Source organism: Chaetodon auriga, chromosome 13 (assembly GCF_051107435.1).
Source record: "Chaetodon auriga isolate fChaAug3 chromosome 13, fChaAug3.hap1, whole genome shotgun sequence".
NCBI classification, from domain to species: Eukaryota; Metazoa; Chordata; class Actinopteri; order Chaetodontiformes; family Chaetodontidae; genus Chaetodon; species Chaetodon auriga.
In genome coordinates, this window is record NC_135086.1 from 15,474,643 (window position 1) to 15,494,894 (window position 20,252).

At 43.8% G+C, this 20,252-nt stretch overlaps 2 protein-coding genes across 3 annotated transcripts; both read left to right on the forward strand.

The window, feature by feature from the left end:
• The first annotated feature begins 680 nt into the window (after positions 1-680).
• Positions 681-9,654, forward strand: chaf1b (chromatin assembly factor 1, subunit B). Its single transcript, XM_076747066.1, has 14 exons — positions 681-727; positions 1,101-1,246; positions 1,800-1,932; positions 2,009-2,129; positions 2,715-2,818; positions 2,989-3,085; positions 3,234-3,318; positions 3,658-3,751; positions 4,136-4,205; positions 4,287-4,378; positions 4,505-4,664; positions 4,918-5,493; positions 7,015-7,103; positions 7,890-9,654. Exons 2-14 carry the CDS (start codon positions 1,121-1,123, stop codon positions 7,994-7,996), a joined length of 1,854 nt encoding a protein of 617 aa, XP_076603181.1. The 5' UTR covers positions 681-727; positions 1,101-1,120; the 3' UTR covers positions 7,997-9,654.
• Positions 9,655-10,284: 630 nt separating this feature from the next.
• On the forward strand, positions 10,285-19,334 carry LOC143330594 (uncharacterized). 2 transcript variants are annotated; one of them, XM_076747280.1, is made up of 7 exons: positions 10,285-11,676; positions 11,957-12,030; positions 12,300-12,528; positions 15,296-17,250; positions 17,478-17,693; positions 17,970-18,110; positions 18,352-19,334. In XM_076747280.1, exons 1-6 carry the CDS (start codon positions 11,343-11,345, stop codon positions 18,072-18,074), a joined length of 2,913 nt encoding a protein of 970 aa, XP_076603395.1. In that variant the 5' UTR covers positions 10,285-11,342; the 3' UTR covers positions 18,075-18,110; positions 18,352-19,334. The 2 variants fall into 2 exon arrangements, with proteins under 2 accessions (XP_076603395.1, XP_076603396.1); XM_076747281.1 differs by having other exon boundaries at positions 11,103-11,676; positions 17,481-17,693.
• The last annotated feature ends 918 nt before the right edge of the window (positions 19,335-20,252 follow it).

Sequence of the window (20,252 nt, forward strand, 5' to 3'; positions counted from 1 at the left end):
TTTTGGATTGAAAAATATTATGTACTGAGTTTGTCAAATATATTTTTATATTTCTCAACTTTGTTTGTGATTTAATACTCTGTGGAACATTATGCTGCACAAACTGCTCAACAGAATGGACAACTCTTCACATCCCCTGCATGGTCTACTAATCATCACCAGACAGCAGAGTGTTTTCAGTTGGAGGCTTCTTCACGTGGCTGTAGTAAGGACTGCAGCAGAAAGTCATTCCTACTCTCTGCAGTAATGCTGTACAATGACTCCTGTCTGTGCAAGGAGAGACTTGTCTTCTGAGGGAATTTGCACATTAAACCTTAATTTGCACTGTGTGAGCTTTTTTCTTTTCTTTTTTTAACCAAGCACAGTACTTTGTATGTGGTCTATATATTTTTAAAATAGAGTTTTCTCACTTACCTCATGTCAGCTTACTGTAAGCTAAGAGTGTTTGTGAATTGCTGCTGCAAAACTGCAGTTTTCCTTTGGGGATTTAATGATTAATCATTACATGTACCCTGCATGACTGAGTCGTGCTATTATGAGAACTTAAATAGCTGATACATACCACTATAACGTTGTTATTTCGAGTCGGTTGAAAAAAAATAGAACGTCCCCCATAGTGACCGCCTCTTCCGCGTTTTCGTCCAATCACTGTAGCCTACTCGACCGGAAGTTTTGAACAAATGGTACGCGGGAACTTACTACTCGCTTCAGCTGGATAACAGAGGAGGTAAGACGCTATAAAATAACCTGTTAAGGATAAACAGATAAAAACGTCTCTGTATTCATAACGAACGTACCCGTAAATCAACAGTAATGTGTGTGTGCACATGTTTTGCTGTTTTTCCATAACGTTAGCCACAAATTTCCCAAACAAACCCGTGAAGTTTATTGCTAACAGTGTTAGCTAGCTGTAGCAGTCGGTTTCACAGACTACGTGGGCAAATTAGAAGTTTTCTCAAAATATTTTCCCTGTATTCCGTAATACGTGTTCTTTATTGTCTACCACTTAGAGATTATCGGTCTGTGTTAGCTGCTGAGCTAATGTCAGCCCATTTCAATCTGTCTGAAGTACCAAATGTCCATGTTTTGTCCCCGTTGAGGTCGGTGTTGGACATACAGGATGAAGGTGGTAACGTGTGAGATCGCATGGCACAACAAGGAGCCTGTTTACAGTCTGGACTTCCAGCACAGCTCTGATGGACGCATTCATCGGCTGGCCACAGCTGGGGTGGACACCACAGTCAGAGTGAGTGGAGATGGAGGAATGAATGCATCTGGTTTATGAAGGGATCAGCATTTTAATGACGTGTGTGTCTGTGTGTAATCCTGCGTTCATGCATTAGTCTAGGACAGGAACAGTACAACACAAGGCAAAGCAAATGTTTCTTTGCCTGTGTGCATGAATTTGACCATAAAAGCAAACTTCATGGTTGCAGTTTTAAGGGTAAATGTGCAGACCCACAGAAGAAAACGTCTGACATTAATAATAGTTTCTTACACAGTCAAATAGTAATGTTGAATTTCTATACTGATGTACTTGATAGGACATTAATTCGGGGCCTTTGCCAGGACCTTAAATTGATGAATGTGTCACACAGGATTTCCCAAACAGCACTTATTCCAGTAATCCAATTTTTACACATTTAAGCTGTTGGTTCTGCAAACTTAGCAATGTTAAAGCTGTGTGGATGGATATGAGCTGTTGCACAGTGTTTTGGTGAAAGATAATGATTTCCTAAAATGTTCTGTATGAACTTTTTACATTTCTCCAATGACCCTTTGCCCTGACGTGGATGCAGCTGTGGAGGGTAGAGACGGGCCCAGACGGGAAGGCGGTGGTGGAGTTTCTGTCTAATCTGGCGAGACATACCAAGGCTGTCAACGTGGTGCGCTTCAGCCCTAACGGAGAGCTGCTTGCTTCAGGAGGAGATGGTATGTCACATATGACACACAGGTCTGTTGAGATACACTCGCCTTTAAATAATTGCGTCACTTTTATTTGGTACAGATGCGGCGATTCTGCTGTGGAAGCTCAATGACTCGAAGGAGCCTGAGCAGGCCCCCGTGTTCCAGGAAGATGAAGATGCTCAGCTCAACATAGAGAGCTGGTCTGTGGTGAAGACATTAAGGTACGCAGGTTCAGTCCTGGTACAGTGTGGGGACCTGTCAAAACAGGCAGATCTTGCTCAACTTTTTCCTTAATGCAGTTTGCTGTCATCAGGCAGTGCTCTGTGTTGGCCAATCAATAATGCAAGTGCACTTTCCTGGTAGATGACTTTCCACTTTTTTAACACTGCTGCTGTTTTACTGCTCACCTTGCAGTTGTCAAAAAAAGGATAAAATGATTCCCTCCTCAATGATATTTCAAAGTTGTGATATCTGCCCTGTAGAATTATGAGCCACTGTGCAGTGATTTTTTTTTTTTTTTTTTTTTTTTTTTTTTTGGGTCTGCTGTCTGGGTCATACTTTGTATTCTCACTGGCTTCTGCCTCACCCAGTTTGGCTTACTTTGCGAAGCTGACAATTGGACATCTCAGACATTTTTTAAATGTCTCGGTCAGTGCTTAAATGGCCGGGGTCAGACAAATGAGAGAGTTAACATTTCAGAGTCACAATATGAATAATTACCCTGACTGTATAGAGCTGCTTGTTTTGTCCATTTTGCAAGAGTGTGGTTTTACAAAGAGAATTCTTGCCATTTGATTTGTCTTCAGGGGACACATAGAGGACGTGTATGACATCTGCTGGACGCGGGATGGAAACTTCATGGTGTCTGGGTCTGTGGATAACACTGCTGTTATGTGGGACATCAATAAAGGTTTGCTTAGTCTCATAAGTATCTGTGTCTGTCCCATTACGCTTCAGTTCAATCAGTTATATTGAAATGTTTTACCAACACAAATCCATAGAATACTGTAAAATATGTGAGTGTATGTCTGATTTTAGCTTTACATTTATTATGTTGGTTGCAACTGTTTCTGTGTTTAGGACAGAAGCTGTGTATCTTGAATGACCATAAGAGCTACGTGCAGGGGGTGACCTGGGATCCTCTGGGCCAGTACATAGCCACTCTCAGCTGTGACAGGTAGAGAAACAGAGATTCAGACTCCCTGTTTCAGACCACTCATGGCCTGTCTGTGGGTCTAACCTTCATTCAGTGGTTGTGATTGATGTTGCTTAGCCATTTCAGCAGCTTGATGCTTAACGTGGTTTTTGTTTTTCTTCCTGTTCAGAGTGATGCGTGTTTACAGTACTCACACCAAGAAGAAGGCCTTCTGTATCAGTAAAATGAGCTCTGGGCCTCTTCCAGATGGAGAGGTCAGGAGAAACTTTGCTTTTTATGACACTTGAATTGCTCCATTGTTTTTTTTTTTTTCCCCCCAAAATCATCTTAAATACTTGCATGCAGACTGAACCTAATGTCTAATATTTACTTTCTGCCTGTTTCTTTTTGACGCTATTCTACTCATACTCCTGTTTTGGCCATCTGTGGCCTAAAACATGTTTATGAAGCTTAATATTTATCCTATAACTATTTGGTCTTAAAATAAATGAAATCTACTCCGTAATATCTGAAGAGATCTTCAACTGTGCTGTCGAGTGAGAGCAACGTGTAATGTGCACACTCTGCTGCTGCATTTCTCTTTACGCTTGCAGGTCAAGCAGTACAGAATGTTCCATGACGACAGTATGAGGTCCTTTTTTCGACGTCTTTCTTTCACACCAGATGGGTCTTTTCTGCTCGCTCCAGGTACCAACACAGCTTGAAAAATCAAAATGAGGCTTTTAACTGTTTTCCAAAGAAATCAGGACACTGTGTAGAACATAAATAAAAAAACAAAATGCAAATCCAACTTGTTTGAAACATGTTGCTGCAGCAAATTCAGAATAAGCAGATATTTACAAAAATCAATGAAGCCAATGAAGTAAAACATTAAATATATTGTCTTTGTGCTGTTTTCAGTTGAGTTTATGTCAAAAAGGATCAGCAAGTTATCACATTCAGTTTTAATTATGTTTCACACAGAGTCCTGACTTTTTTGGATTCAAGTTGGTTGTGTATATTATCCTAGTAAAGATAATTTCTAACAGTGAAGTTACATCTTTTGTTGTAAACTCCTTTTTTTTACCTCAGCTGGATGCGTGGAGATCGGAGAAAACATCATAAATACCACCTACATCTTCTCCAGGACGGGCCTTAAAAGGTAACTTTGGTGGCATGCTGTGCTCTGGTCAGTGCTGGATAAATTAGCTGGCAGCTGTACAAATCTGTGTGTGTGTTTCAGGCCTATCGCTCACTTACCGTGTCCGACGAAAGCTACACTGGCTGTGCGGTGCTGCCCTGTATACTTTGAACTGAGGACCAAGAAGGGAGAAGGTGAGGACATGCGCCGCATTAGTTCACAGACAAGAATGATAATGAAGGCCTTCCTTTTTATTGTATGCGCCCTTTTATGTTTTACTTGTATGTGCTCTTTATTCTTCCTCCCTTTCTCCTCTGCAGATGGTTCCGTTCAGGCTCTTCCTGATGTATTCCAGTTGCCGTACCGTATGGTGTTTGCTGTGGCGTCCGAGGACTCCATCTTCTTGTACGACACCCAGCAGGCCCTTCCATTCGGCCTGGTGTCCAATATCCACTACCACACACTCAGCGACCTTTCATGGTAGGCTAGGCCCATTCAGTAGATTTGAAATGTGTTTATTTGTTGTTGATTTCACTCCTTTCAATGAGCTCCATCATTAACGACAAGCCACCTCAAACTCTGCTATGAAAATGGATGACGGGTGAAAATGTCCAAAACACGAGTTGTTTTTTGTGCGACTTTTTAAGTTCTGTGGGAAACACTGGATGAATGTACCTGCCTGTGTTTCAGTCAGCCTTCCACCACAGACGTGTTTGTATTCTATCCTCTTTAGGTCTGGTGATGGTTCCTTCCTGGCTGTGTCCTCCACAGATGGGTACTGCTCCTTTCTGTCCTTCTCTCCTGGGGAGCTGGGCACTCCGCTGAAGGAGCCCCCCACCCTGGAGGTCTTTGCCCCAAACAGTGGTGTTGAGAAAAAGGGCAAGAAATCGGCCAGGACCTCATCTCCTGTGACCCAGCCACCAAACTCAGTCCCGACCCCCACATCCCAAACCAACCTTGGCAAAGATGCTCCCACTGTCACCCCCCCAGAGGAGAAGAAGAGCACCCCCAGTGCCAAGTCTAAACCTCAGCCCCGTAGGATTACCCTCAACACCCTGGAGGGCTGGGGCAAGCCCTCCACCCTTAAAGCTACAGCTCCTTCAGCACCTCAGACCCCAACATCTGCAAGCGCAAGCGCACCCTCTACTCCCCAGTCCCGTGTCTGCCCTGTCACCCCCACCAGCTCCTCCAAAACCCAGCTACGCATCACTCCCCTCACTCCCTCCACCCCTAAATCCCTCAACAGTGCTAATAGTGCTGGGCCCACCACCCCTAAGGATGCAACCACCCCAAAGGGGCCCACTCCAAGGTAATGAATGAAAACAGAGTTATCGTGTAGTATTCTGTGAGAGTGAGTGAAAGATGAAAGTTTGTTTTAGGGCTGTAACTCATGATTGTTACAATGTTGATTAATAATTTTGTCTATAATATTACAGGAAATAATGACAAATACAATTTCCTAGACCCCCAGGTGGCATCTTCAAACTGACTGTTTTATTCAAAATCCTTAATTTATAGTGACATAAAATTGAGAAAGCTACAAATCCTCATATTTGAGAAACTGGAAACAGAATATTTGACATGTTTGCTTGATAACTGACTCAAAACATTACCTGTGATTCATTGACCATCTGTCAGGTAAGCACTAGTGTGTATCACATTTTCTTTGTGAATACTGTCCAGGAATGTCCCCACAGTGTGAGTGATACACACACACACACACACACACACACACACACACGCGCTCTGCTAGCAGCTTTGCTTAGCCTGGAGCTAACATCTCCCTCAGCCTGGGGCTAAGTGCAGTGTGAAAAGCCCATGAGGTAAAAAATGAAGCACACTAATTGAAGCTCTGTGTGGGAACATATCCTCCAGAACGGCAACAGAGTGAAATGTAGATTGTGTGACGCTAGTCTTCAGTTTAGCAGTAGTCCAAGACTGGCTCACAGTCAAAGATCATGTCGCTGCTCAAAGGGAGGAGAACGTGTCATCAGAGGCCATCACACAGCTCGTGTGCCAGACTGATCTGCCGCCTGTCAGTGGTAGATGCCGAGGGATTCAAAGAGCTAGTTTGGTCCATTAAGCTGAGTATTTTTCATTGATTAGAGATATCTGAAACAGTTCAGATGAACTGTAGGTGGTGTGAAGGATACAGGTGCTGCCCCTCACAAGAGTACAAATGGTAATTTATGGAAATAATTGAGTTATTCAAATGTGTTGTGAGTCAGCCTGAGGAAGTGACTGCAGAGTGTGCTGCATCCACCTCCCCTCCCCCCAATGATTAAAGTAACTAAGCTGATTATCTCTAAAGATGCAGTTTACAGAGATTCATTTTAAGAGTAAGAAGTCTGCTTTAAAATGTGTAAAATGCTTCTTTTTTTAATTGCACTTGTGTTCTTCTGAAAATGCAGGAAAAATCTGAATAGCTGTAATGGACTTGTGATGTTTTTGTTGGTTTACTTGTGCTCCATACAGGCAGTGGGAACAAAGCCCTGTCTGGTATGAAGGATTCGTTGGACCCCCCACTGACTATAAAATAATAATCACTCTGACAGACTGCATGTAGACAATGGCGGGTCTGAACATGCTTTTGTATTTGCCTTGCATCTGTAACTTGGAACGTTTGCTTTGGCTAGTCTTGACTAGTTATACTAGTGGGCAACAGCTGAATCAGAAGAACAAAAAAAAGAGGACAAGTGAAATGGAACAGTGATTAACTTTGTTCTTTTTGGGGGAGTACAGTTTATTTTCAGATTCTGCGCTTGTGTGTTTTCTGTCCATCTAATGCTTGAAGAGTCTTACTGTTTGTGCTTTTTCTGTTTGCTTACAGGAGGGTATCTTTGACTCCCATCGCAACCCGATCTCCAGCTGTTAGTTCACTCTTCTGCACTCCCTCCTCCACTGAGAAGGCCAAACATGGTTAGTGAGGGCCACTGTACGTTATGATTAGGAACCAATCAACGCATAATTGTGATCGGTCTATATTCACAAAAACTGATTTTGTTGTGCCTCGACATGCAGCACTGCCTGCTATTTGCGTATTTCTTTAGCTTCTAACTAAACATAAGCCTCTGAACTCGATCAGTATTGCAGTTTACATTTTGGGGCTTATTTTTGTAGTTTTTTCAAATTAATTCCTGAGATATGAGAACACGGTGGCATCATCATACTGAAGCCCAATTAAGCGAGAAACGAGCAGTGAGCTGATCACACAAGCTGTAAACACACCAACAGCTCAGCCTGATTACCCAAACCGCTTTGTTTAGAGGTAAAACTGAAAGTTGGCGCACTCAAAACTTTGGTGATAATCTTTCACCACACAGGAAAAATATGTGTGTGCTTTGGCAAGCGCAGGAGGCAGAAGTTGAAGCAGGGAATGGGTTTGTAAACTGCCGGGTGTTTCACAGCAGGCAGTTTGGATTAAATAAAAAAAAGTACCATTGACTTGAGTTTTCTCTGGAACAAGCTTGGCTAACCTGTGGGGGGGTTTGTTTAAAGCCTGTCCGATCGTCTTAACTGATCACGTTTCATGTGCAGCCTGACTTCTTTTTAGGGACACAGCCATGTTCTCAGATCTCAGAATAAGACCTAGTCAATGACTAACCCTGTGCCCCGACTTCAGCGTCTCCATTACCAGCATAATAACCAGGATTTCACTGTACATAATGATCTGCTGTTCTGATCTCTTCATTTCTGTTTGTCCAGAACGTCCTTCTCCTCCCACGGATCCAGTGTGCCAGCCTCCAGAGTCCAAACGGCCCAAGACCAGTGAGCCCCCAGCAAAGACCAGTGTCACCCAGGCTCAAAGTTAACTGGGAACAGTGTGGTGCAACGGCAGCAGAAAAGAGTACATACAGGGGAGGGTGACGGTTCAAGAAGCCTCAATACAAAACCACTGAGGCCCGTAGATGTAAAACCATAGTGCAATAGCCTTGCATTTTGGATCGACTAGATGAAGCTTTAACCTCACATAATGTACTCTGTTATAAAACAAACTGCATTGCAGTAAGTGTCCTTGAATTAACCTCTTATAGTCGTGTGTGTGTTCTGTATCGTACTGTAAACAAGTATTGAGGTGCTGTTGTAAAAAAAGGAATGTTCTGTCTCATTTCTTTTCATAAACATGTGATTGTGAAACTTAAACTGCCCTCGAAAACCAGAGGAAAGACAAAAAACAAGTACTTCAAGGTTTTGTGTCTTGTGAGAGCCTCGTATACAACCTGAGTCCTGATTTGCCGAAGACCGTCGAGCAGCATCTTGAATGAAAACCTTCATGTTGTCGAGCATTTAAGAGTTGTTTTTTCATTTTCTAATAAAGAATGTGGAAGATTAACATGTATTAATCCCACAGTGGAGAAAGTAGTGGTGTTACAGCAGCAAAGGCTTTGATATAGAGGGCATGTTTAAGTGGTTTGCATGGCTGGGGGGTGATTCATGCTTAACTACAAGCAGCTGGTGGTTGTGTACAACCTTGTTTTCTATTAGGAAAATGATCATTCATCGGCTGTATTGAGCCTAAACTGATTTGAAGGCTGACGTCTCTTGACACATCGCTGCAGTTGTGTTTAGTCTAATGGAGAATTAATGCTGCAAAGTTTACTGAGGAGAAGTGCATGGCTGTTTGTCTCCATGTATTCAGGACTGTAGCCAGGATTTTAAAAATGCTGAGGTCAGAAAATACTGACTTTTTTTACATTTATTTTTTAAATGATCTCTATATTTTGCATAGATTTAAATTCACTACACGATGGTCTAAATGTTCTCCACACTGCCAAGAAAAAACTGATTACACTATATTGAATCCTTTCCAAAAAATACAGAGGTCATCCAGTGAATTACACAGCACATGTAAGTTTTACCACTCAGAGCTTGATGTAACCCCAAAATTGCCCCCAAAATACAGAAGACTTGACCTCTGCGTCATCAGTGAGTGTTTCTCTTGTAATGCAAAGAGCCAAATAGTCTTGATAAAGTTAACACAAACTGCTGTCCTCACATACAAAACTAAAGCTGATGCTCAGAATACACAAAGCACACGTTTAAATGCTGATGATTAAATGAATTACGAATAAAACACCAAATATACACATCATCAACGCAGCGTGTGTTTGCAAGCATTTCTCCTGTAACGTTGCTGTGATAGTGATTAATGACCTCACTGTTGCAGCAGTGGAAAGAAGAAAAAACGGAAATTGATTGTTCAGTAGTATTGTGTTTTATTGTTACGTGCTTTGCTTTAAGCTTGCTGTTTTTAAGATGATAAACGTAAACTTACAAGTGATTGAAATAAAAGGTTTGGTGTCATGAATTGAAATCCAAATTGGTGTTCAATACAGAACAAACAACAGACAGATGCAGTGAAGGACCATCAGTCATCGATCGGTCTACAATGACTAGGATTTACTGAGACTCTACAGCTCATGATCTGTATTTACAAAAACACAGCATACTGAATAAAATGAGAGCATTCAAAAGTTATTCTTGCTCTGGGTCATTTCAAACACTATGAATTGCACATTTTTTTCTCATTCCTCTTTAATGATTTGGAGTCTCAGGTGTACCTGGACGTTTTCAGGTATCTACAACGAAGTCCCGCTGGCCTGGGTTCAACCCTCCTTGGATAACCATGTCCTGGATGACAATCTTCATAGACATTTCATACAGATATTTTCATTTTATGTTCAATGTGAGATGTTTGTTTCAGAATGATGCACTTTCCGCAGTTTTGAAAACTGAAACTCTTTTGTGAAAACCGAGACAAAGCGATTGTAAAATTAATACTGCATTACAGTATTTGTAACTGACATTCAGCTGACAGTGACAAAAAATATGAATATGAATATGAAGTCATCTGATGGAATTTGTTGTGGTCATTCTCAAAAGATAAAAACAACATCCACCTGATAATATCTGTAAGATAGGTGCATCACGTTTAACTTGACTGTGAGGCAAGTGAAGCAAATACAAGTATACTGGCATCGTGTGCGAACAACCTACCTTGCTGAGAAGAGACGAAAACTAGGAGGAGTGGCAGCTCCATCAGCCAATCACATTTCGCCTACCAGAGGCTCTTTAAAGGTTCTGCTAATGGCCTTTGTCTGAAGGCGGGGATGACTTGGCTCAGTTAGGCTGCTGATTAGCAACAAACAGAAGGTTACGAGTTTAAAAAATTGGACTGTTTGACCAGCAGACTGGCTTTGCGGCGACGAGAGGGGTTTGAACTATGTCGGGTGTCTAACCGGAGCTTGTTTGGTTGCTTTTGCGGGGACCCGGCGGTGATTTGCAACATTTCGGGCTGATAGCGGAGGCAACCTCGCTTTTAGGTCGTTGAAGTGGCGATGCTGAGCTGATAGCTGCGTCATCATGTTGCTTCCGACTCGAGTTGGCGAAAAGAAATCTCAAGTTAACGCCAGCGGCGAGGCTGCCCGCCGTCATCTAGCCCCGGAGGCCACTCCCGACCCCTGAAATAGATGGAAGACGGACTGCTGGTGAGCGGTTAGCGGCGTAGCCTGTCTCCGTGGTCGCCGTGAAAGTGGTGACTTTACATCACTTGGCTCGGCGCTGTTGGCGCGATACTCTCTTGGCTGCATTTATTATCCACACTTGGATGGACGGTCAAACATTGGTGTTGATGTTGCGTAGCGTTACAAACCGCAAAATTGTACAGAAATGTGACCAAATGTTTTCCGAACAGGAAGTGCAACTGTATTGATATTTTACCGATTTTAGCCACAACTGTTTGGATAGTGGGAAGTGATGCCCTCACTGACAGTTAGGGTACAAAGCAGGACCCTCCAGTGAAATGCGCCTGACTCCTGTCTGATGGTGACTTTCCTCATCGGCCCCAGTTGAGAAAAACAAGCTTTTATACACCATAATGAGAGACGTGACGGTTCATTTGAGCTCAGTGGCTTTGTAGCCGTCCACTGGGATATGTCCGTCTATTAGCGTGGTGTCAGTGTGTTTGCTGGGACTTATTGTTTGGTCGGTGGTCTGTTGTCTGCTGTCACCGTATCCACGTGGACTTGGTCGGTGGGTTAAGTTTGACTCGCGGCTCCCGGCCGAGCAGGAGAGGGCTGAGTGTTTGCTAACACCCAGAGAGGAAGAAGCTGTGCTGGACAAAGTTACATTTCACGTCACAACATAAAACCGGTTAAAATGGCTGGCGACTGCACCCACACCAACGCTTATTACGCGAACGCGGAGACGTTTTGTCCGTCCAAACCCTGGTCGGATGGAGACGGAGAAATGGAGTCAGCTGGCATCTCGAAAGGGCGTGGAAACCCCGCGCAGTGTGCGCCCAACTTTGAGGTGATAGACGGACAGCTGTACCGCAAGAAGCTGGAAAGGGGCTTCATCAATTACCGGGAGGTTTTGGATGAGGACCGGAGACATGAGGCCCTGTCCACCTTTCACCGGCGGCGGCCTGGTCAGCGCCACCTCTCCCTGGAGGAGACCTACAAATGCGTGGCTGAAAACTACTGGTGGGAAGGTATGAACATCACTGCCTGCCTGACATCTGCTCTCATAGGACAGCATGTAGTTTCTGAGTCTGTAAACCAGTTTCTTACTGTTTATCTCATCTACATCCAACTAGAAGGTTTATTCAAATTTTATTGTCAGGAAATGCAGACATATGCAACACAGCCAGACACTGATTGAATCAATCAAAGATCAAGACGCTAGTGAAGGCTGTCAGTCATGGCTTTGGATTTGTACTTGTCTTTTTTGTCTCTCATAGTCTGATGTTTGCATGACTGCATTCTTCACAGGGATGTATTTCCAGATCAGAGATTTTGTCCTGGGATGTCCACAGTGTCAGAGCCAGCGCATCAAGAAAACAGAGGTAAGGGCAGGCCACCGTCACAGCTGGCGAGTAATCCCGAGGTCCTGAGGTTTTCCTTCATGCTCCTATCAAACTTTCAGCCCCTCTTCGATTCCATCAGTGCCTCACTTTTCTGTTCCTCGCACATTTTAAATTGACACTTTCTCACTCTCATTCTCACTTAATCCTGCTCTCACACTTTGATGTCTCCTACAAGTGCTTTCTCACACATGACATTCCTGTAATGAAGCCGCTTTTTCTGCTTCTGTCTCGCTGTCTTTGCCTCTCAGGAGCTGGGTGGCAGAAGATGCGTCACAAAGACGATGGCGTCACACAGCGCTGACATGCTGAGCAAGCTGAGGAGTCAGCGGGAGGCGGGGCTCTTCTGTGACATTACCCTGCGCACAAACGGGCGACCCTACTTGGCCCACAGAGCTGTTCTGGCGGCCGTCAGCGATCACTTCCAGGAAATCTTCACAGAAATGGACTCCAACATGAAAGCAGACATAGATCTCACTGGTAAGAACATCCAAGCTGACACTTGAAAAACGTCTCTGCTCTGTGCTCTGTCAGTTTACGGGCTCAATCTGGATGTAAAGATCTGAATGAGCCTGCACCTTGTCCCGAGGCGAATCAGTCAAGTCCCAGAGACAACAGAACGATGCGTTTGGAACTTTCTGAAATCAACACTGCATAATTGACACCCATTTCATACAGCAATGGGCCCGATGTGCAGAGGTGAAAAAGTGATTAGCGTTTGAACTTTTCTCTCGGTCTCTCTTTTTCATCGGTTACACAACAATTTCTGTCACTTATCATGTGTACAAACTTTCGTAAAACTATGAATTCCTTCCAAGAGAGACTGTTAGTAAATGTGCACCATTATCCCCACATTTAAACAAATATTCCATCTCAACCCTCTATGACTGTCAAATTTTCTGCCTAGTTTCGAGTGTAGCCATTTATAACAGCTATAAAGACTTCTGCCTTCTGACACAGTTGGTAAACATGTTGTATAAACTTTATTTTTCTACAACCTCACTTCCAAAAAAAGTTGTAACGCTGTGTAAAACAAAAGTGAAACAGAATGTCATGACTTGCTAATCGTTTTTGACAAACTCAATTGAAAACAGCACAAAGACAAAATATTTAATGTTTGATCTCATCAACTTCATTGATTTTTGTGCAGCCACATGCTTTAGTTAGGACAGGAGCAACTAAAGACTGGAAAAGTTGTGTAATGATAGCATCATGATTAGGTATGAAAGGGGCATCCTGGAAAGGCTCAGTCGTTCACAAGCGAGGATGGAACGAGGTTCTCCACTTTGTCAACACATGATTGGATAAAGGATGTTACTACATGGACTTGGGAAAACTTTGTAAAACGGTTGGCAGTAAAAACCATGATTACACTCTGTTTTTTTGACATTATACACAGCATCCACCTTCTTTGGAAGCAGGGTTATAGCATAACTTGACCCTTATTTTCATTATCGGTGCATCTCCAGAATAATCCATGAGTTGTTTTCTCTGTAAAATGTCACAAAACCTTGAAAAATGCCTATTATAATTCTCCAGAACCAAAAATACACATTTAAATTATTCATTTTATCTGACCAGCGAAGGTTGGCTAGTATGACTGTATATACTGTCCCACTGGTAGAAATGTGGCAAAACCATTTCCACTGTGGGAGCTATCCATTAAGCAGCATTTACACACTGTCATTCAGTGTCTGCACTGCTGCCCTGCTACAGAGCGAGCAAGCGGCCATGTTGACAACATTGTGTAGCTGCTTCCTACTCTTTTCTGCTCATCTGTTTATTGTTTTCCTCTCTTTTGTTGGCGTTGCGGATACGTCCACTTCCATGTAGTATTGATATCAACACAGAACAACAGTCAAGTGTGCTACATGTGTGAAAGGGCAACTGTGGACCTGATTGTGTGAAGAATTCACATGAGGAAAAGGCTTTAGTGTCTGTACTATATATTTGGAGTGGGCAGCAAGACGTAGTCATCCAGCTGCCTCTTAGTGTCATTTGATTTGGGCAGCAGCACAGCTTACCACGTACTCATGTGACCTGAGAGCCAGCGTTGATGGCCATAATACACCTCTGTGACATCTCTGCTCTCATTTGGAACCTTAAGGCTTCCATTTTGAAAGAATGTTAGTTTTATAGTTTTGAGGCTTTTGTTTTCTAACATGTTGCCTCGTGTGAGGCAGTTTTTGTTTGTAATGAAGCTCCAAATAAAAGAAGAAAATAATCAGATATGATGGCACTGCAGGCTTATTTTAAACCATTTCTCAATTGAAGTTACGTAACAGGTACTATACTGGGACATATATTGTTACCATGATATAAAATTACAACATACTGTGATAAAAGCTTTTGGCCATATCACCCACCCCCATGACCAACTGTTCAGAACGCAGATACTTAGTTCACTGTCTATGACAAAGTATAACATGCTTACATTTGAGAAGATGGTCCCAGCGAATTTTATTTACCGGTAGCATTTACACTTGAAAAATGATTGCAAGTATTATTCAATCATAAAAGTAGTTGTTTTTTTTTTGTTTGTTTTGTTGATTGACTAATCACGTAATTGAGTAACTCTAGTTAATGATGGATTGTATTCTAATTATCAGTGTCTCTGTCAAGTTCTTTGATCAGCATGTCCAGGCAAGAATGCACAGTGGAGTTAATGGCTGGTTTCCATTATTTAGCTTGCAGTGGCTTTCCGGTTGCTTTAGGAGTTCATGTGATGCATTTATCTGTCACTGATGACCGCCTGAATGCAGTCACATGACAATTCCTGACTTGAGTTGACACGGTTCATCTCTCATTATCATTCAACCAAAGGTTTGGAGGAAAGTGGAGCTGCAGATGATACACTGGTCATTCAGGCAGAAGGAGGCTGCATTTCTCCGCTGCATTTCGAAGTCCTTTTGAAACAGGACTGGCTTGTCAGTTTGTCATGATGTGTTTGGTCTAGAAATCTAGAGTTGGAGGATTCAGACCCTGAATTGGGACACAGCCATTGTCTGTCTTCTCATTTACTTCTGTCTTTGATGTGTGTTGTCAGACAGGAGCAGAAGTGGCCCTGATTAAAGCACTTGTTATATTGTCTCCTGTCTCCACCGTCATGTTTACACTTTGCTCCCACTCTGCCTGCTGTCTCTCTGATCCTCTGTTTACAGCGAGTCACTTTCATGTCACACATCTCACTCACTGATCGTCCAGGGTTCAGCATATCTAATTAAAGGCTCTTTTTTTTCTCTCTCAGGTTTTAGTGAGGACAGCCTTCTGTCTCTGCTGGATTTCTCCTACTCCTCCACTCTCTGTGTTCGTCAGGAGGACCTACCTGAAGTCATCGCCATGGCCCGCCACCTGGGCATGTGGCCTGCAGTGGAAGCCTGCACCGCTCTCATGAAAGAGCAGGAACAGCAACTCCATCCTGGCAAGGGCTTTACCTCAGCCTGTGCTGGTGCATGTCACGATCGTCACCGGCAGCAGAGGCAAAGAGTTTTGGGATTAGAGGACAGTATGAACCACAGCTTTAGTCTGATGCTGCATGCATCAGATGAGTCTTTAGAAGGAAGTCCAAGACAGAATTTGCGCCGGACGCCGAAACCCCAAGGCCATAATGGTCTCCCTCTGAGTCCCTCACATAGGATGAAGCTCATGGACTTCAAATCTCCCTCTTCCAAGAAAGCTACTGCACCTCGGAATTACTCCCCCATATCACCATCAAACACCCGTCTTCTCCGCTCCACTCCTGGGGCTGCCAAGGAAGTGCAGAGACTGCTTCCCATGCAAGAAACCCCTCGACAAAACAAAAAACCTCATTCTGTCAACCAGCTCTCGCGTGCCTCCAGATTGAGGCCCAGCACTGTGTGCAGCCCTGTGAGGGTGAAGCAGGAAGTAGAGGAGGTTGGAGAGGATGAGGAGGATTATGCGAGAGCGCAGGAGAAGTACAAGCTGATGAATGTTCTAGGGTTACAGAGGACCGCCCTCCTCCCCAGACCAGAAGATTTGATCGGCTGGAGGCAAAAGAAACGACTGAGGAAGCTGAAGGCTAACAACTATTCACTGACCAAACGCCGGAAGCCACGCTCCGCCTCGCCAGTTCTACCATTTGGGGATGTAACGCTGGCACTTCCCCTCTGTAACCCTGTTAACGTGCACCTGCTCAGCAAATCCGTAAAGACCAAGCCTGGGGGTCGAGTCAGCATGGAGCAGAAAACAAAGAGACCAAAGACCGTCCCACGAAATGTCCCTCCAAGTGACAGGAGCATGCGCAGTAAAGTTGTCTTACCAGACATGTTTTCGCCTTCCTTCGGGGGGAGGGAACTCAGACGGTCTGTGAGGAAGGGTGACAATGCCCACCCTCCTGTCCGGCAGCCTCTGAGACGTAACACCAACAAAACTCTTGTGAGGAACACAGTCCGGATCAAACCAGAGCCAGTTGAATACTCTATCTCAGGTCTCAATCTTCTGTCAAGCAATTGCTATGGCCACACATCTCACAAATCCCCACCGTCACAGAGAGAGAGGACACAGGCGAGAAACAAGGTCACTGTAGAGACGGTCAGAACGCTGCGTTACAACAGCAGCCGACCAGCAACAAAAGCCAAGCTTAAGCGGGGAGCCACAAGGGAGGAGAAGACAAAATGTAAACCCAGAGAGGAGGGGAGGAGGGTGGGAATTCAGGGGCTGAGGGGGGTCATGGACACTCGGCCGAGAATGAAGGTTAATGAACCAGGTGGGCTCGATTTTTCAGAGCAGGCACCTCCTCCGTCCATCTACAATCACCCACTGTACAAAGTCATCAAAAAGGAGCCAGCAGATCCTGTGCCAGTAGTTGGACCTTTCTCTGATCCTCCCTCACCGGACCTGGGCAAGCGTCAGAGCAAGCCCCCCATCAAATTACTGGACTCAGGCTTTCTGTTCAGCTTCTGTCGGCCAGCAGGGGGGGCGATGGCAGTACTGAAGAAAGAGGAGGAGAGCGTTGATATCTGCTTAACGCGTTCCGTGTCACAAGTTGGGGAGAAATTTGGAGCGGAGGAGTCCCCCCACAGGGCTCTGAGAGCCAGAGGGCCACCCACCCTGCCTGTGGTGAAGAGGGAGAGGGAGGAGAGGAGCGTGACCCAAAGCAAGAGACCCCGGCCAAACTCCCAGAACAACACTCTTCACCTGGCCAAATCCAGCAGGTCGAAGGCCCCGCGGACTGTGCCAAAGGTAGATGAAAGGGAGGGTAGTGATTTATGATGATGTGATTTATTTAGGGACCATAAACCATCCAGAAAAAAGGCAGTGAAAGAGGAACACTGTAGAAAATCACAATAGTATAATCAAGAATCTGTAAAAGTGGCTGGAGTAGGTATATGATGTATCTTGCATCTACAAAACTATTGTAAACTCATCCATAATTGTCCTCCCTCTGTGTTTTTTCCCTGCATCTCCAGCAGCAAGGTAAACTCCCTCTGAACAGCAGGAGCTGTGCCATGCTGGATTCCGTACGCCGGGCGAGGCTAAAGCAGCTTCGAGGGCCTCGTAGTCAAGCTCCCAAAGTCCCAAAGGCGGCCCATGCCTGCCTTCAGTGCTCAGCCTCCTACAAGGACTGCGATGCTCTAATCATGCATCGCCTCAGGCACATCGAGGGCAAGCACTGGCCATGTCCGGTAAGCGCTGGCTTTCATAAACTTCAACAAAGGGATCGAAAATCCAGATCTGGTGCATCAAAAATCAGCAGGTTTCAGTCACACCAAGCAATATACCATGTAATTTAGCAGGACATCCAACCGTGTAGTGAGACACTGAAATAATGTACTAGAATATCAGTACTTGTGCTTAACTTGAGTATTTTCATTTTATGCCACTTTATACACGTCTCCTCTTCTCCTCCTCTGTTGCTTTCGGACCTGTTAACCCTTTGTCGTACCCTCTCTGCTGTGCAGCTCTGCAGTAAGACGTTCTTTCGACTGAGGAATGTACGGAACCACATCCGCACCCATGACCCCAAGTTGTACAAATGCCGGAGCTGCATTGTTGCTGGTTCCTGAGGCAGCTTGAGAGTCCGCTCAAGCAGCGAGACTGAGGTGGGTGAAAGTTGCAACTTTCAAGGCTGAGCCATACTGAATAGCCCAATATGCTTAATGCTTGGCTTGCATGTCTGAAAGTTAAAATTTTTGAGGGCGTGCAGATGTGCGTTCAGCTGTCCCTCTTCAAACTTCCTGCAGAAGCAGCTGTCGGCACACTGCAGTGCGTCGTGATCAACATCTGCATTGATTTTCTTCGCAGCACCGTGTCTGTTTCTTAACACTGGTGTTTATTTTCCAGGATGAAGGCTGTCAGTGTCTGACACCAGCAAACAGTCTGAAGCCAGAGGCACATGATCGATCAGCAGCTTGTACATAATGCATCCGTCACACACAAGCACAGCGGCCTGTGGAAAGGCATAATGATTCGAATCATTGCCGTCGTCAGTGATTGCTAATGTTATTTAAATAACCAAACCGAGGTTGCTGGTCCTGTTTGCTTTTCCGTAGCTACAGAAGGTTAAACTTGAACATTACTCTCAGGGGGCGGGGAATGTGATGCCACGGTATATAAAGTGATTTAACGTCACGGTTGTGTATAAAATGAAATGTAAAGTGATTGTTATAACTATTACTGCTACTTATTGTTATCATTATTTTTCTATGTATAGATGAATTTTGAGTGCACTTATATCATGGCTTATGTTGTAAACCTAAGAAGTGGTAATGAAATGGAAGGTTTCCAGGGAGGGAATACTTGAAGTGATGCGAGCGCTGGAGGGAATACTTGAAGTTGGAGGGAGTCTTTGGAGTGAGACTGTCCTTTGGCTGTTTCAGTGGGTCTTTGTCCTTTGGTGTGCTAACTTTTAAACAACTTGACTAGTCTGTCCCTCCTTTCCTATTGATCTGCTAGTCTCTCGTAGCCTGTGAGTCGGGGATTTGACTCAGGGCTGGTGTGGTGACGCCACTGCATGTGTATCTGCAGGCCATTTGTAGTCCACTGTCTTTTCTAAGGCTGCCAATTTTAAAAAGGGAAACGTTTTTTGTTTTTAATGTGAATTTCTGAATATTAATCAACACAGCTGTGTCATTACAGGTGTTTTATTGATCTCCTCGTCAACTTTAATCCAGGACTCTCATAGTCTTGTTCTACTTCAATTTCCTCTCCTACTGAGTAAATGCAATGTGTTCACATGAAGAGATGTTTATGTTTCACAAATTGATTTTAGAAATAAATGAGCTGTCTCTCGCTATCTGTTCGGACTGAATAAATTTTTGCTTTTTTATCTTGTTATTCTTGCTTTTAATTGCATTGCACTGTAACTGCACTGTAACTGAAGCAAACAAATGGCATTTCACTAAGTGTCATATTATAGAGTTGGGGGTGTTATTTTCCAAACAAATGTAGCCATGTTAGCCAGCTTAAAGTTTAAGTGGACCATCAGAGGAGTTAAAGCTTTGTCAGCAGAAATTCCAAGCACGTTCTTCCTGACGAGTATTGATTGATTAACAGTAAGCGTTACCTGTTCAAACAGCTGGTGTCATGTTCTGAGTTGTTCGTATAGATCGTATGCAGTACAAAATAGAGCTGAAACAATTGTACTATCAACTATTTTGATTATTGATTAACCATAAAAGTTTGGTTTGTTGCTTTTCTTTGTTTTGAGTAATATTAAATATCTTTGGGTTTTGGACAGTTGGTCAAACAAAACAAGCATTAAGAAGGTGTCGTGAACATTTTTCACCATTTTACAGACCAAATGATTAATTGAGAAATAAACATTACGTGCAGCCTGATAGAGGCGATATTTATTGGAAGAGAAAAATATTTCCATCCAAAATACTGTATTAACTATGACTTTTTTTCTACTGCATACATACTCAAAGTTTACACAAGCGTAAAAGTAATGATAAGATACTGGATTGTTTGATGCGTCTGCAGCGGGTCCAGTGCTACGTTCATACAGTCAGGAGGAGGATGGGGAGGTTGTGATCCAGGAGGAGTGAGGAAGAGCTCTAGGCATGAATCACATCTTTGCATCCTTTCTGACTGACTCATCAGCAGCAAAAATGGAGGTCTTTGTATTATCGCATGTGCAGTAAGACAAGATGAAACTGATGATCCGTCTGGAGGAGATTTGGCCATCAAAGCAATAAATTGGGACGTGTTAGTCTACAACAGTGATAGGTACGAGCAATTAA

Coding starts and splice junctions, on each gene's coding strand:
- chaf1b (XM_076747066.1), top strand. CDS start 1,121: ATGAAGGTGGTAACGTGTGAGATCGCATGGCACAACAAGGAGCCTGTT. Junction 4,379..4,504: donor GAGGACCAAGAAGGGAGAAG/GTGAGGACATGC, acceptor TCTCCTCTGCAG/ATGGTTCCGTTCAGGCTCTT. Junction 4,665..4,917: donor ACACTCAGCGACCTTTCATG/GTAGGCTAGGCC, acceptor TATCCTCTTTAG/GTCTGGTGATGGTTCCTTCC.
- LOC143330594 (XM_076747280.1), top strand. CDS start 11,343: ATGGCTGGCGACTGCACCCACACCAACGCTTATTACGCGAACGCGGAG. Junction 11,677..11,956: donor TGAAAACTACTGGTGGGAAG/GTATGAACATCA, acceptor CATTCTTCACAG/GGATGTATTTCCAGATCAGA. Junction 12,031..12,299: donor AGCGCATCAAGAAAACAGAG/GTAAGGGCAGGC, acceptor TTTGCCTCTCAG/GAGCTGGGTGGCAGAAGATG.